The sequence below is a fragment of the Heteronotia binoei genome, chromosome 18 (assembly GCF_032191835.1).
Source record: "Heteronotia binoei isolate CCM8104 ecotype False Entrance Well chromosome 18, APGP_CSIRO_Hbin_v1, whole genome shotgun sequence".
Lineage (NCBI taxonomy): Eukaryota > Metazoa > Chordata > Lepidosauria > Squamata > Gekkonidae > Heteronotia > Heteronotia binoei.
In genome coordinates, this window is record NC_083240.1 from 24,364,770 (window position 1) to 24,377,504 (window position 12,735).

At 45.0% G+C, this 12,735-nt stretch overlaps 1 protein-coding gene across 2 annotated transcripts in view; it reads left to right on the top strand.

Moving 5' to 3' along the window:
* The first annotated feature begins 522 nt into the window (after nt 1–522).
* SEPTIN4 (septin 4) overlaps nt 523–12,735 on the top strand; it is a 33,191-nt gene continuing 20,978 nt past the window's right edge. The window contains exons 1-5 of one of the 2 annotated variants that reach the window (XM_060259349.1): nt 523–840; nt 6,274–6,358; nt 8,102–8,188; nt 9,596–9,719; nt 11,470–11,604. In XM_060259349.1, coding sequence (XP_060115332.1) covers nt 661–840; nt 6,274–6,358; nt 8,102–8,188; nt 9,596–9,719; nt 11,470–11,604 — 611 coding nt within the window. In that variant the 5' untranslated portion in view covers nt 523–660. Of the gene's footprint in view, nt 841–6,264; nt 6,359–8,101; nt 8,189–9,595; nt 9,720–11,469; nt 11,605–12,735 lie in introns of both variants that reach the window. The other variant, XM_060259350.1, reaches the window with a different exon arrangement.

The window sequence follows — 12,735 nt, forward strand, 5'->3', positions numbered from 1 at the left end:
ACTGGAGGGAGCCCCGTGTCAAAATGTGCCCGTGGAGAAATTGGTGGAAAATTGACAGTTTGCATCAGAGGAAACAGAAGCCCGGGGGTGGAGCAATGCTAGTGAGAAAGTGGTCAGGGTATAGGACTAGATGGTCTCATCTAACATGGTTTCTCTTATGAATGTGTTGATACAAATCCACTTTGAGGTCTTCAAAACGTATAGAAAGTAGGGCTTCACTGAAAAAAAAACTTCCTATCCCCTTATGGAATTTATTTGCCTCCATGCTATGAAGCGTCAGCTGCCCATTTTTATACATTAAGCCTTAATTGAAGGGACAGGACTCCCTCCAGGCCTCTTGGCATCACAGCTTGGACTGAACCAAAATCAGTAGTCCATTGGCAGGAAGCCTGGTTTAACAGCGTCCTGAAGAGGATGGCTAGTCCACGTACATATACTTGCACTGGTGTTATTTACTTCCTGCTTCTTTTCTCTCTGCCTCTTTGCCCTGCTCTCTGCCATTACCTTTTCCCTTCTCAGATAAAGCATTTTGTGAAGGACGACTCAGACGAAGCCGAGTTGGTTCAGTTCCTCAAGAATTACCCTTCCAAGGAGCGCTTCCGTTTTGTGCCATCAGAAGGGATCCAGAAGGACGAAGGGGTGGGCCGCGCAGACGCCAAGATGTTCTCCAGCATGGTCAGGACCATCCCGGATGACACCTTGGTTGAAAAAGAGCAGAGGCCCTTCCATTGCCCGCAGCCCCTTGACTTGCAACAGCAGCACATGGCTGCCCCGACACCGCCGAGCCCTTCCCGACCCAGAAGCCCCTGGGGCAGGCTTGACCCCTATGATTCTGATGAGGTAAGGCATTTCCCACACTGGCTCTCGTTTCAGTCCCCTGTGCTGGGCTCCCTAGCAGTGACTGCTTCTGGAATGTGGGTACGGAGTTGGCAACAACCTTCGAAACCTTTTGGTGCTTCTTTTTGTTTCTCAAATGGAACCTTGCTTTATGTAGGAGTGGAGGGAAGTAATGGGGGTTGGAAGCCTTGCTGGCAGTGAAGTTGTGCTGAATCAGATACAGAAGGACACAGAGGTCATTTGAAAACCCACAAGGTGGCGGAGATAGTTTCTTTGCTGCTGTTGTGTCTGCTGAATCTCATCCAACTGTTTAGGATAACATGTACTTAGATGCCCAGCCCTGTCAGGTGTGGATAGTGACTCATTTGTAAATTGTGAAGTTTTTGAAAGATTCTTTGCAGATAATATCAGATGCCGGTTGAAGTGGACTGTACATTTGGCTGTACATTTCAGTGGCAATGTTGAGGGGCTGGGGGCACTGGATAATCAGGTTATTATGGATCAGTGATGGCCAAACTGTGGCTCAGGAGCCACATGTGGCTTTTTTGCACATATCTTGTGGCTCTTCCTTCCTGTAAGAGCCCTCTCAGCCCCACCTACCTCACAGGGTGTCTGTTGTGGGGAGGGGGAAGGTAAGGAGATTGTGACCAGAGACTCGGAGTATAGGGTGGGATATAAATCCAATACCTTCTCTCAAAGCCCACCACCACCTCATTGGACTGCTTGGAGAAGGCATTTTCTCCTTAAATCACTTCTCCAAGCCAAGCCAGCTGCCAGCTTGGAGAATGCATTTAAAGTTAAAGTAGCTTTATTTCCCCCTCTCCCTCCATTTCCTTCCTTCCTTCCTTCCTTCCTTCCTTCCTTCCTTCCTTCCTTCCTTCCTTCCTTCCTTCCTTCCTTCCTTCCTTCCTTCCTTCCTTCCTTCCTTCCTTCCTTCCTTCTCTCAAACATCTGACGTTCATGTCTTGCAGGTCTCAAAGATCTGACATTTATTCTGTTTGGCTCTTATATTAAGCAAGTTTGGCCACCCCGTTATAGATAGGCTTGGATGGATCCTCCTGGTAGATGTTGTCAGAGTGCTTGGAGTTGTGAAGGCCACTAGGAGAAAATTAGGGTGCCCCCTTGGCAAAACAGTAAATGAGTTCCTAATGTAAATAAATTTCCCTAGGCTTTTAAAGAAGGCTGTTGTTAAGAGCTGTGATAAGAAAGCCTTCCATATTAAAAAGAAGATCTGGAGAATGATCGGCTATAACTATATAATTGACATGTTCACTTTCTCACCTACTTTGTTTAGTATCTATGTTATTAAGCCACTAAATGAGATTGTAGCTTTTGGGTTTGATATCATCAATATGCTGATGACAACCAGCTCTGTCTTTCATAAACTAGGCCTCCAGAAGCAGCCATCTCTGCCCTGGGCTTTGGCCTCTATGCCATTGTCTGCTAGTAAAGGGCAGAAACAAGCTAAAGCCATGCAAGATAGTGGAGCTGGGTGGAACACTTACTGGCTTGGAGGCAGATGAGTTGCTAACTTTGGAGGAAGTAATGCTGTCGTTGGCAGAAATATGCAAAAAGCTTGGGGGAACTCTGCTGATGGATTGGCAGATTGGGTGTTATTGCTCGAAATGCTTTCTTCCAATGCCTCCTGGTATGCAGATTGGCTCTGTTCCACACCACTTGAACCTCAAGGCTAGATTACTTCAACAACTTTACATAGACCTGCCATGGAGGCCTAGAAACTAAAGTTGGTTCAGAACTTTGAACTAAGACACGTTTCCTCAGTTATATCAGTTATATTACACAGTTTTGAAAACAGAGTCTGGAAACTTAGCCAATCTATGATGGTGATGTAAGCATTTATTTCATTTTCACCCTGCCTTGGCTTACATAGTTCTCCTGCCCTCTATGTTATCCTCACAACAACCCAGTGGGCTAGGTTAGGGCAAAAGAGAGTGACTGGCCCAAGGTCGCCCAGCAAGTTTCCATTGTAGAATGGGGATTCAAACCTGGGTCTCCCAGATCTTAGTCTGACACTTCAAAGTATACAGCAGGGGTGGCCAAACTGCAGCTCGGGAGCCACATGTGGCGCTTTCGCACATATTGTGCGGCTTTCAAAGCCCCCACCGCCCTGTCAGCCAGCTTGGAGAAGGCATTTCTCACTTTAAATCACTTCACCAAGTCAGCTGGTGGCTTGAAGAATGCATTTAAAGTTGCTTTCTTTCCACTTCTCCCCGCCTATTTGCCTTTCCTTCCTTGTGGCTCTTAAACATCTGACGTTTATTCTGTATGGCTCTTACATTAAGCAAGTTTAGCCACTCCTGGTCTACAGTATGCTAGCTCTCTTTTAAAGCCCCTCATGGCCTAGGACCAACAAAAGTGAAGGACCATCCCTTCCTACATGCCAGTTCCTCTGACTGAGCCAGCTCCTCTGGCTATGATGGATGCCCCAGTGCTTGAGAACTGCGTTGCTCTGTAGGTAAATATGGTCCCTTCTAAGATTCAACTCTCTATGATCTGGAAGGAAGTACTTTGAAAAAAGGAGGGCGTCCTCTTCTGCTGGGCTTTGTGTTGTTTAGACTGCCATCTTCATGAGAGAAGTTTGGCTGATAAGTTATTTGTAACTAGAGTAGGATTCTGTTTTTCCGTTTTTCATAAGGTGATTTAACAGTATGCATTATATGCTTTGTAAAGTATTTTGAGGAGGGAAGTTGGCATGGTATAGTGCCTGATCCTGTTAGATCTTGCAAGTTTAGCAGGTTTGGTACTTGGATGGGAGACCACCATGGAAGACTCCACCGTGGAAGGCAATGGCCAACCAGTTCTGCATCTCACTTACCTTGAAGGGTCTTTGCTGGGGTTGCCATAAGACGCTTGCCACTTGATAGTGCTTACATACATACAGTGCTTTGAAGCCCACTTTTTGTGGAGAAAGGCAGCTTAAAAAGGGTTACAGGAATAAAATTTTCACTGATTTTTGACAGAAAATAAAGCAATTAAGGGAAGTTTGCAGTTAATAAGAAAGGGATACTGCAATATATTAACAGACAGTGTATAACAAATATGACAATAACGAGCCACGCTACTGAATACGCAATGCAAGTTAATTGCAGAAAGGAATTGTGTAATCAAACAGATCTGTGTCAGAATGCCAAGTCTCTGTTCTCTCTCTAGAACTAACTTGTTGGGTGGTGCAAGTCACAGATTGGCCTCCCCAGCTTATTTTTCCTAATATGTCCCACAGCCATTCTTTATATGGAATTGTTGTTTTTTTCCATGCAGAATTTTAAATGATCTATTTTAATGGTACATCTTACCCCAAAGAGAGGAGTTTCCCAAAGTTTCCATGGTTCAGAAGAACTGTTATCATTTAAAAAAAAAAACACCAGTTCACACCTTGCACCAGGTTACCTAGGGCTGGTGCAGGATGGAGCTGTTCTGTCTGTAATCCTCTTCCACATCCAGCAGTGTTTCAATGATCTCTTCATTCTCTGGGCTGTTCTCCAGGACTCTTCTGAAACTGCTCCTTGTTTCCTTGTTTATGTGGAATTGTACATTGCAACCATCAAATTGTCTAGCCAAGGGGTCCCCAACCCTCCCTTCAAGAAGGATGTGGACAGAATGGAGCAGGTGCAGAGGAGAGTGATGAGGATGATCAGGGGCCTGGAGACCAAGCCCTGTGAGGAGAGGCTGAGGGACTTGGGAATGTTCAGTCTAGAGAAGAGGAGGTTGAGAGGTGATATGATTGCTCTCTTTTATTTTTATTATTATTTTATTATTTATTATTCTTATTTTTAATGTAAATAAGACGAAGGAAATTATAGTGGATTATAGGAAGAGTAGTCTGGACATTCAGCCGTTGTTTATTGATGGTGTTATGGTAGAACAGGTGACAGAATGGAAGTTTTTGGGAATTACTATGAAACAGGATCTAACATGGGTGGCAAATACTTCAGCTCTAGAGAAAAAGGCCCAGCAACGACTATACTATTTAAGACTCTTAAGATCACAACAACTGTCAGGGAGTCTGCTGGTTGCCTTTTATCGTAGTTCCATTGAGAGCATTTTATCTTATTGCCTCTGCGTGTGGTTTGGGAGCTGCACGGAAGCAGAGAGAAGGGTGCTCCAAAGAGTGATGGTAAGAGCACAGAAGATTTGTGGATGTTCTCTCCCCTCATTGGTGGATCTGTATAATATGGGATGTAAAAGGAAGATACAAATGATCTTAAGGGACCCTTCACATCCGGGCCACTTGCTATTTGAGATCTTACCGTCAGGTAGGCGATATAGAGTGTTGAAGGCTAAAACAAATAGATTCAAGGGCAGCTTCTAGCCAAGTGCCGTGGTTAGGCTAAATGCAGGGTCATGAATGGTTATTTGTTTTTAGATGCATTTAAATGGTCTATGTATATGTCCTTTTTTTTGGATGTTGATGCATTGGTATGTTTGTGGAAGAGCACCTCATTTCGTTGCTCTCATTTTCTTTTTTTGAGAACAATGACAATAAATTTATCTATCTATCATCTATCTATCTATCTATCTATCTATCTATCTATCTATCTATCTATCTATCTATCTATCTATCTATCTATCTACCTATCATCTATCTATCTATCATCTATCTGTCTGTCTATCTATCTATCTATCTATCTATCTATCTATCTATCTATCTATCTATCTATCTATCTATCATCTATCTGTCTGTCTATCTATCTATCTGTCTATCTATCTATCTATCTATCTATCTATCTATCTATCTATCTATCTATCTATCTATCTATCTATCATCTATCTGTCTATCTGTCTGTCTGTCTATCTATGTATCTGTCTGTCTGTCTGTCTGTCTGTCTGTCTGTCTGTCTGTCTGTCTGTCTGTCTGTCTATCTATCTATCTATCTATCTATCTATCTATCTATCATCTATCATCTATCTATCTATCATCTATCTATCTTAAGTATTTGAAGGGCTGTCACTTAGAGGAGGGCAGGGAGCTGTTCCTGTTGACAGCAGAAGAGAGGACACGCAGTTGTGGGTTTAAATGAAAGGTGGGAAGGTACCAGCTAGATATTTGGAAAAACTGTTTTACCATAAAAATTGTTCAACAATGGAATGGGCTGCCTAGGGAGGTGGTGAGCTCCCCCGCACTGGCAGACTTTAAGCAGCAGCTGGAAAAACACTTGTTTGGGATGCTCTAGGCTGATCCTGCATTGAGTAGGGGATTGGACTGGGTGACCTGTATGGTCCCTTCCAACTCTATGATTCTGTTATTCTAACTTTTTTGAGCCTGAGAGCACCTGTTATGAGCCTGGGCCTGCAAAGGGGGGCCTAGTGGCTCTGGGAAAGCCTGTATTAGAGTGACTCTGGGCCTACATTTCCCAGGTCAATCTTTGGATCCTGTGATTGGTTCTCCCTCTTTGTGCTGTCTTTCAGGATGACAAGGAGTATGTGGGGTTTGCGACACTTCCCAATCAAGTACACCGGAAGTCTGTGAAAAAAGGCTTTGATTTCACACTCATGGTTGCAGGTATGGGGGGGACGTGTGTGTGTGTGTGGATGGGGGAGAGTTTTCCTTTGATGCCCTTGAATGTTGGAAGCTGCACCTTCTTCGTTATACTTTGAGGACAGTTTCATGGAAAATCAACAGCCGCTAGCCATCATAACCAAATGGAACCTCCATGTTCAGAGGTAATATACCTCTGAAATCTAGTTGCTGTGGCGACAGCAAATAGCAGGAGAAAGCTGTTATCAGATGCAAATTTGGAGTCATATTTATGATGAGGAGTCCTTTCTGTTTTTCAGTGTCCAGGTTGATTAGCTTATCTGTTGTATTGTGACTTTCTGCTTACTGGAAGCTGCCTTGGCTGAATCTGGAGAGCAAGGGTATAAAATTGTTAAATAATCAAAGAAATATTATTTATTTATTTATTTATTTTAGTATTCTGCCCTTTCCCATGAGCGGGCTCAAGGCAGATAACATTAGGTCACAATTAAAAGTTACAAATTAAAATCATATAATAGTACAATAAAACCATAAAACAATAATAGTGTCCACAAGGATAAAGGTTCCATCAATTTGACCTAGCAAGTGCTAACTCATGACAATTGATGCCATGGTAAAGCAGTCTTTCTTTATGGCCACAAAACTCTTTGTTGTGCCATGAAGATCTGGGAATCCTCTGCACATCTACATAGCCTGTGTTTTACCTACATTGAAAATGATGGACACTCCTCAAGCCACGACTTGCCACTTTGGAGCTAGCCCTGGCTTCCAATATGTCTGTCTTTCCGAAAGCCAAGTTCTTAATCTGGTCTTCCTTATCTTCTCCTTTCTATGCCCGATGGCAAAAAAAAAAAATATAAGAGAAGCCATGTTGGATCAGGCCAGTGGCCCATACAGACCAACATTCTGTGTCACACAGTAGTCAAAACCCAGATGCCATCAGGAGGTCCACCAGCAGGGCCAGAACTCCAGAAGCCCTCCGACTGTTGCCCCCCAAGCACCAAGAATACAGAGCATCTAGACTTCGTGGCTAATAGCCACTGATGGACCTCTGCTCCATATGTTTATCCAATCCCCTCTTGAAGCTGTCTATGCTGGTAGCTGCCGCCAGTTCCTGTGGCATTGAATTCCACATGTTAATTACTCTTTGGGTAAAAAAACCACTTCCTTTTATCTGCTCTAAGTCCTACTGCTCATTAATTTCATTGAGTGCCAACGAGTTCTTGTATCATGAGAAAGGGAGAAAAGTACTTCTTTCTCTCCCACACAGAATTTTGTACACTTCTATCAGGTCACCCTTGTTGTCATTTCTCCAAGCTAAAGAGCCCTAACCTCTTTAACCTTTCTTCATAGGGAAGGTGTTCCATCCCCTTAATCATTTTAGTTCCCCTTTTTCGCACCTTCTCCAGTGCTATTATACATTTTTGAGGTGTGGTGGCCAGAACTATTCCAAATAAGGCTGCATCATCAATTTATGTAAGGGCACTGGATCCTATTTTACTACCTAGCAGTGATTTGTTATCAGAGAGCTTTTGTACTGAGAGTTTTATGTTCTTTCGCATTCTTTCAGTTTTGCTCTGTACCCTAAACAGATGGTAGCAGAGAGGTAGAAACTCTACAGCTAGTTTTAAATGTCATTCCTTTTAGTGAACAGTGCCATTTGTAACACTCAGTTCCCAGGATAAAAGTACGGTTTGAAAGATGTTTGCCTGTCTTCTATCTTTTGTTTTTTCGACTGAATTCTGTTTGCTGCTGTTTTTCTCCCAGGAGAGGCCGGGCTGGGGAAGTCCACTCTTGTAAACAGTCTCTTTCTCACTGACCTGTACAAGGACCGCAGACTCCTAAATGCGGAAGGTAAGGTGGCTTATCTGAACCATCTTTTCTTTCTGTTCCTTTTACAGGAGAAAGCTGGAGCAGGAGGGGTACCCCCGCACTTCAGAAAGGGGAGGCAGTTTGACACAGAAGGAACCGTGCAAGAGGGCCCTGCCCTGGCCCGGCCTTCTGAGGCACAGCCTCCCCTAGTTCCCTCCCCCCGCCCCACTTTTGAAAGTGCATAGATTGATGGTGACTCACAATTATAAATGGTCTGGGGAGAGTGGAGAGAGAGAGAGATTAGACAAAATTAGATTTAAAAAGGATTAGACAAAATCACAGAGGATGAGTCTATCCACAGCTGTTAACCATGAAAATTAAATGGAGCCTTCATGTATAGGAGCAGTTATACTGGATGCTAGATGCTGGAGAGGAGAGCTGTTGACCTCATGCCTTACCTGCAGGCTTCCTGAAGGTATTAGGCTGGCCTCTGTTGCAAGCAGGATACTGGTCTACATAGCCTTGCGTTGGTCTGATAGAGCAAGGCAGCGCTTATATCCTTGTTAAAAAGACATTAAATACCCTTTTTAGCAGTCATTAGCTCTGATAGCTAAATGAAGCCTCCAGGTACAGAAGCAATGTACCTCACAGTATGGGCTGTTGGGAGGAATCTCTATCCCAGGGGTCCTCAACCTTTTTAAATAGGGGGCCAGTTCACTGTCCCTCAGACTGTTGGAGGGCCGGACTGCCGTTACTGTACAAGGCCGCGGGCCGTCAGTTCTCCGTCTTCTGCATCTCTCTCCCTTCCCCACACCACACACCCTGGCCTGGGAACTCACCTCACCTCGGTATCACCTCACACTCTGACTCCACCACCTCAGCCCAGTGCCGGAAGTGTGCGTTGCTAACGCAAGTTTAGGTCGAACGTCACTTCCGGTCTGATTTTGCCATAACCCGGCGGGCCGCATAAACGTCCTCAGCGGGCCGCATCTGGCCCGCGGGCCGTAGGTTGAGGACCCCTGCTCTATCCTTTATGAGAAGGCTTTTGTGTTTCCCACGTTAGTGCTTGAGGAGATTTGGCTGTGAGCCTGTCCACTGTCAAAAACAGTATACTGGAGTAAGACATTGCCTGGATTTTTGGCCTTTTGTGATGCTATTAGCCACAGTGTATTGTTGGACCTCTCTGTCTGGGGCAGTGATGCTCTGTATTCTTGGTGCTTGGGGGGGCACAGTGGAAGGGCTTCTAGTGTCCTGGCCCCACTGATGGACCTCCTAATGGCGCCTGGGTTTTTTGACCACTGTGTGACACAGAGTATTGGACTGGATGGGCCATTGGCCTGATCCAACATGGCTTCTCTTATGTTCTTATGTTGTGTAACATTTGCACTTGCCTCTTAGCTTGATGCTTCCCTGCAAACCTCATTTCTGTTCTTTTCTCCCTGTGGCTAGAACGGATTATGCAGACGATAGAAATAACGAAGCATGTGGTGGACATTGAGGAGAAAGGCGTGAAGCTCCGTCTTACTATCGTGGACACGCCGGGCTTTGGGGATGCTGTCAACAACACAGAGTGGTATGTCTCCGCCTCAGAGAGAGGAGAGGAATTAGCCCTGGCAGCTTGAAGGCAGAGCCCTGGGCAGGGAATCCCATTAGGCCTTGCCCGGAGAGCCAATTTGACTTCTGGATAGAAGCCAAAGTTGGGATAAAAATAATCTGCTAGAGACAAAAGCCAGCTGGCTGCTGGGCAGGTAAATCCTCGTGAGAGGAGACATGAGACTGGCCCCAGCAGTGCTTCTTGTGTCCCCCAGTTTCTGGTGATGCTGAAGGAAGGGGAGGGGTGTTGGCCAGTCCAGCAGGAAACTGGTGGGCCCACTGAGTCTCTCCAACCAGCCCTTTGCTTTATAACGGTGCTCAAAGTTCGAACTTTGGTGCTGGGCACACCTTGTTAAGATTAGTATTGGTAGTATGTGCTCCCCTGTTCCTCTAGTGGCAAGAAGTTCTGGGGGTAGCACTATCAGGATATGGTTTCCTTTAGGTGAGAAGGCATTGCAGACTTACAGCATCTTTTTAGTAGAGCATTAAATGGAGGCCAAGTGGCATTTCTGCGGTGCAGCCAATGTCCTGGTCTGCAACAGATGCCCAAAGAGCAGGAGATCCTGCAGTCTAAAGAGCAGCTGTCACTGGCCATGGGTGTTTTCCCTCGATTTCACTGTTGGGTTTTCTTTGTTGTTCTGCATTAATTTTCCTCCTTTCAGTACTCAGTTCACTGTTTGGCTGCTATTTCCTCAGGTTTTCTGAGAGTGCTTTTGTGTCATTTCCTCCCTGTTTTGCTTTCAAGCCAAAGGTAATTAAAAAGCATACACATGCCCTTAGATTTCCCTATGCCCTTTTGCCGCCCCTGCCTACACTGAGGTCATTCTGCCCACTCTGCACTTCTCACCATCCTCCTCCCTTCATTGATGTACAAGCTTCCCTTTGAAGTCCTGAGGCCTTGCCTGGACACCACAGGGACCATTGATTGCCTTGTACACCCATGGAGGAATTGCCAACTGACTGCCTTCCCCCAGCACTCCTTTTAAATTTAGCGTTTCCAAGATGGTGGAGGTCTATGTGATACAGAGAACCACTTCCAGCATCAAAAGTTATAAAGTATTTTTTAAAAAGAGAATGTTCACAAGCATGTGAAAAAGAAATGTGTAAAATGGAGTTCCTCTCTCCCTTTTTCTATACATGCTGTATCAAGTATTAATATATCAAGCAGGCTCCTTGGCTTAGGAAGTTACAGATCTCTACAGAGCTACCATTACCTTGAAGCTTTCTCCAGCTCTTCCGGGCCGACACATGGTTAAATAGCTGCTTCCGCCAGACCTTAGTTAAGAGTTCTGTCTGCTTTGATGGACTCGGTGCCAAAGAGACCTCCTCCTTGCTTCATGGAGTTTTTATCATATCTGTTTCTTCACCCACTGACCAGGTCAGTCTTATCAGAGAAGCTTTTCCTGAATATTCTAGAACTGTCCTTCCTGAAGTCAGTGTACTATTTAAGTCCTCAAAATCTCTCTTCCCTGCTTGGTGAAGGGGGAGAGCTTGACCCACCCATAGTCGCTCTTGCTAGATCTATTAGATTTATATGAAGGTGGACTAAGGTACATCTGGAAAGCAATTGAACTGACTTCTCCCTTCCCTGCCTGTTCTCTGCCCAGAGAGGGGGAAATATTTTTAAAATGCAGAGTGATGGTTTTGCTCATTTCAAACCTCCAAAGCAAAAAACAAAACAAAACCATTTATACACAGCCTCCTTCTCCCCTGTCCTGTTTCCTCCCCAGCTGGAAACCCGTGGCTGACTACATAGATCAGCAGTTTGAGCAATACTTCCGGGACGAAAGTGGCCTGAATCGGAAGAACATCCAGGACAACCGTGTCCACTGCTGCCTCTATTTCATTTCTCCCTTCGGACATGGGTACGAGGAGTGGAGGGGTCCAAGACTCAGCCAATCCAGCCTTAACTTTTGGAGAGGGGCATCAAAGTGTTGGTTTCAAAAGTCATGGGCTTTGTGAGCAGGCAAGCGTGTTGCTTGCCGATAGGAGTCCCCTCTGCACTACAGCATTGTATCCGCTGTATGCTGATGTAGCTGCCTTGGCTTCTCCCAAAGAATCTTGAAGTTTCAAGTTTTGGGATGAAAATTCTGTGTTAGAGATCCCTCCCTCAATTTCCTTACAATTTCCAGGGTTCCCTAGGAAGAAGGCATATCGTTTCTCTTGTTTCAGCCTGTGGGATGGTTTTGCTAGGTCAGGCTTGGAGGCAGAACTCATGCGCTTGGGAGATAACTGGGGAAAGTTATCACAAGCAAATACAAAACAGAATAAACCATTTACATGTCCAGCAATGTGTGACATTGGGGATCTGTTACTGAAGCCCTTGATATTTAAAAAGTAGCTGTGGGTGTGTATTGGCGGGGGGGGGGGGGGGCGTGACTGGTATGATCTGGGCCTATGACATTGGGGTTCAAGGATTTCAACACTTCTTATGCTGTTTCCCCATTTGAAACATCAAGACGGGTAGCTATGTTAGTCTGTAGAACACAGTAAGAGTCCAGTAGCATCTTAAAGATTAACAAAACTTGTGGCGGGGTATGAGCTTTCATGAGGTTCTGCTAACTTCTTCTTTTGAAGAAGTCCTAAGCTCTGCTCATGCCCTGAGTTCAATCCCCGGTGAAAGCTGGGTTTTCAGGTAGCTGGCTCAAGGTTAACTCAGCCTTCCATCCTTTCGAGGTCGGTAAAATGAGTACCCAGCTTGCTGGGGGGAAAGTGTAGATGACTGGGGAAGGCAATGGCAAACCATCCCGTAAAAAGTCTGCCACAAAAACGTTGTGAAAGCAACGTCACCCCAAAGTTGGAAACGACTGGTGCTTGCACAGGGGACATTTCCCTTTTCTTTTCCTTTCCTTTTTTTTGAGCAGGAACGCACAGGAACACAGTTCCGGCTGGCTTGGCATCAGGGGGTGTGGCCTAATATGCAAACGAGTACCTGCTGAGCTATTTCTACAAAAAAAGCCCTGATGTAATGTATAGTTAGCCCCTAATATGTATCT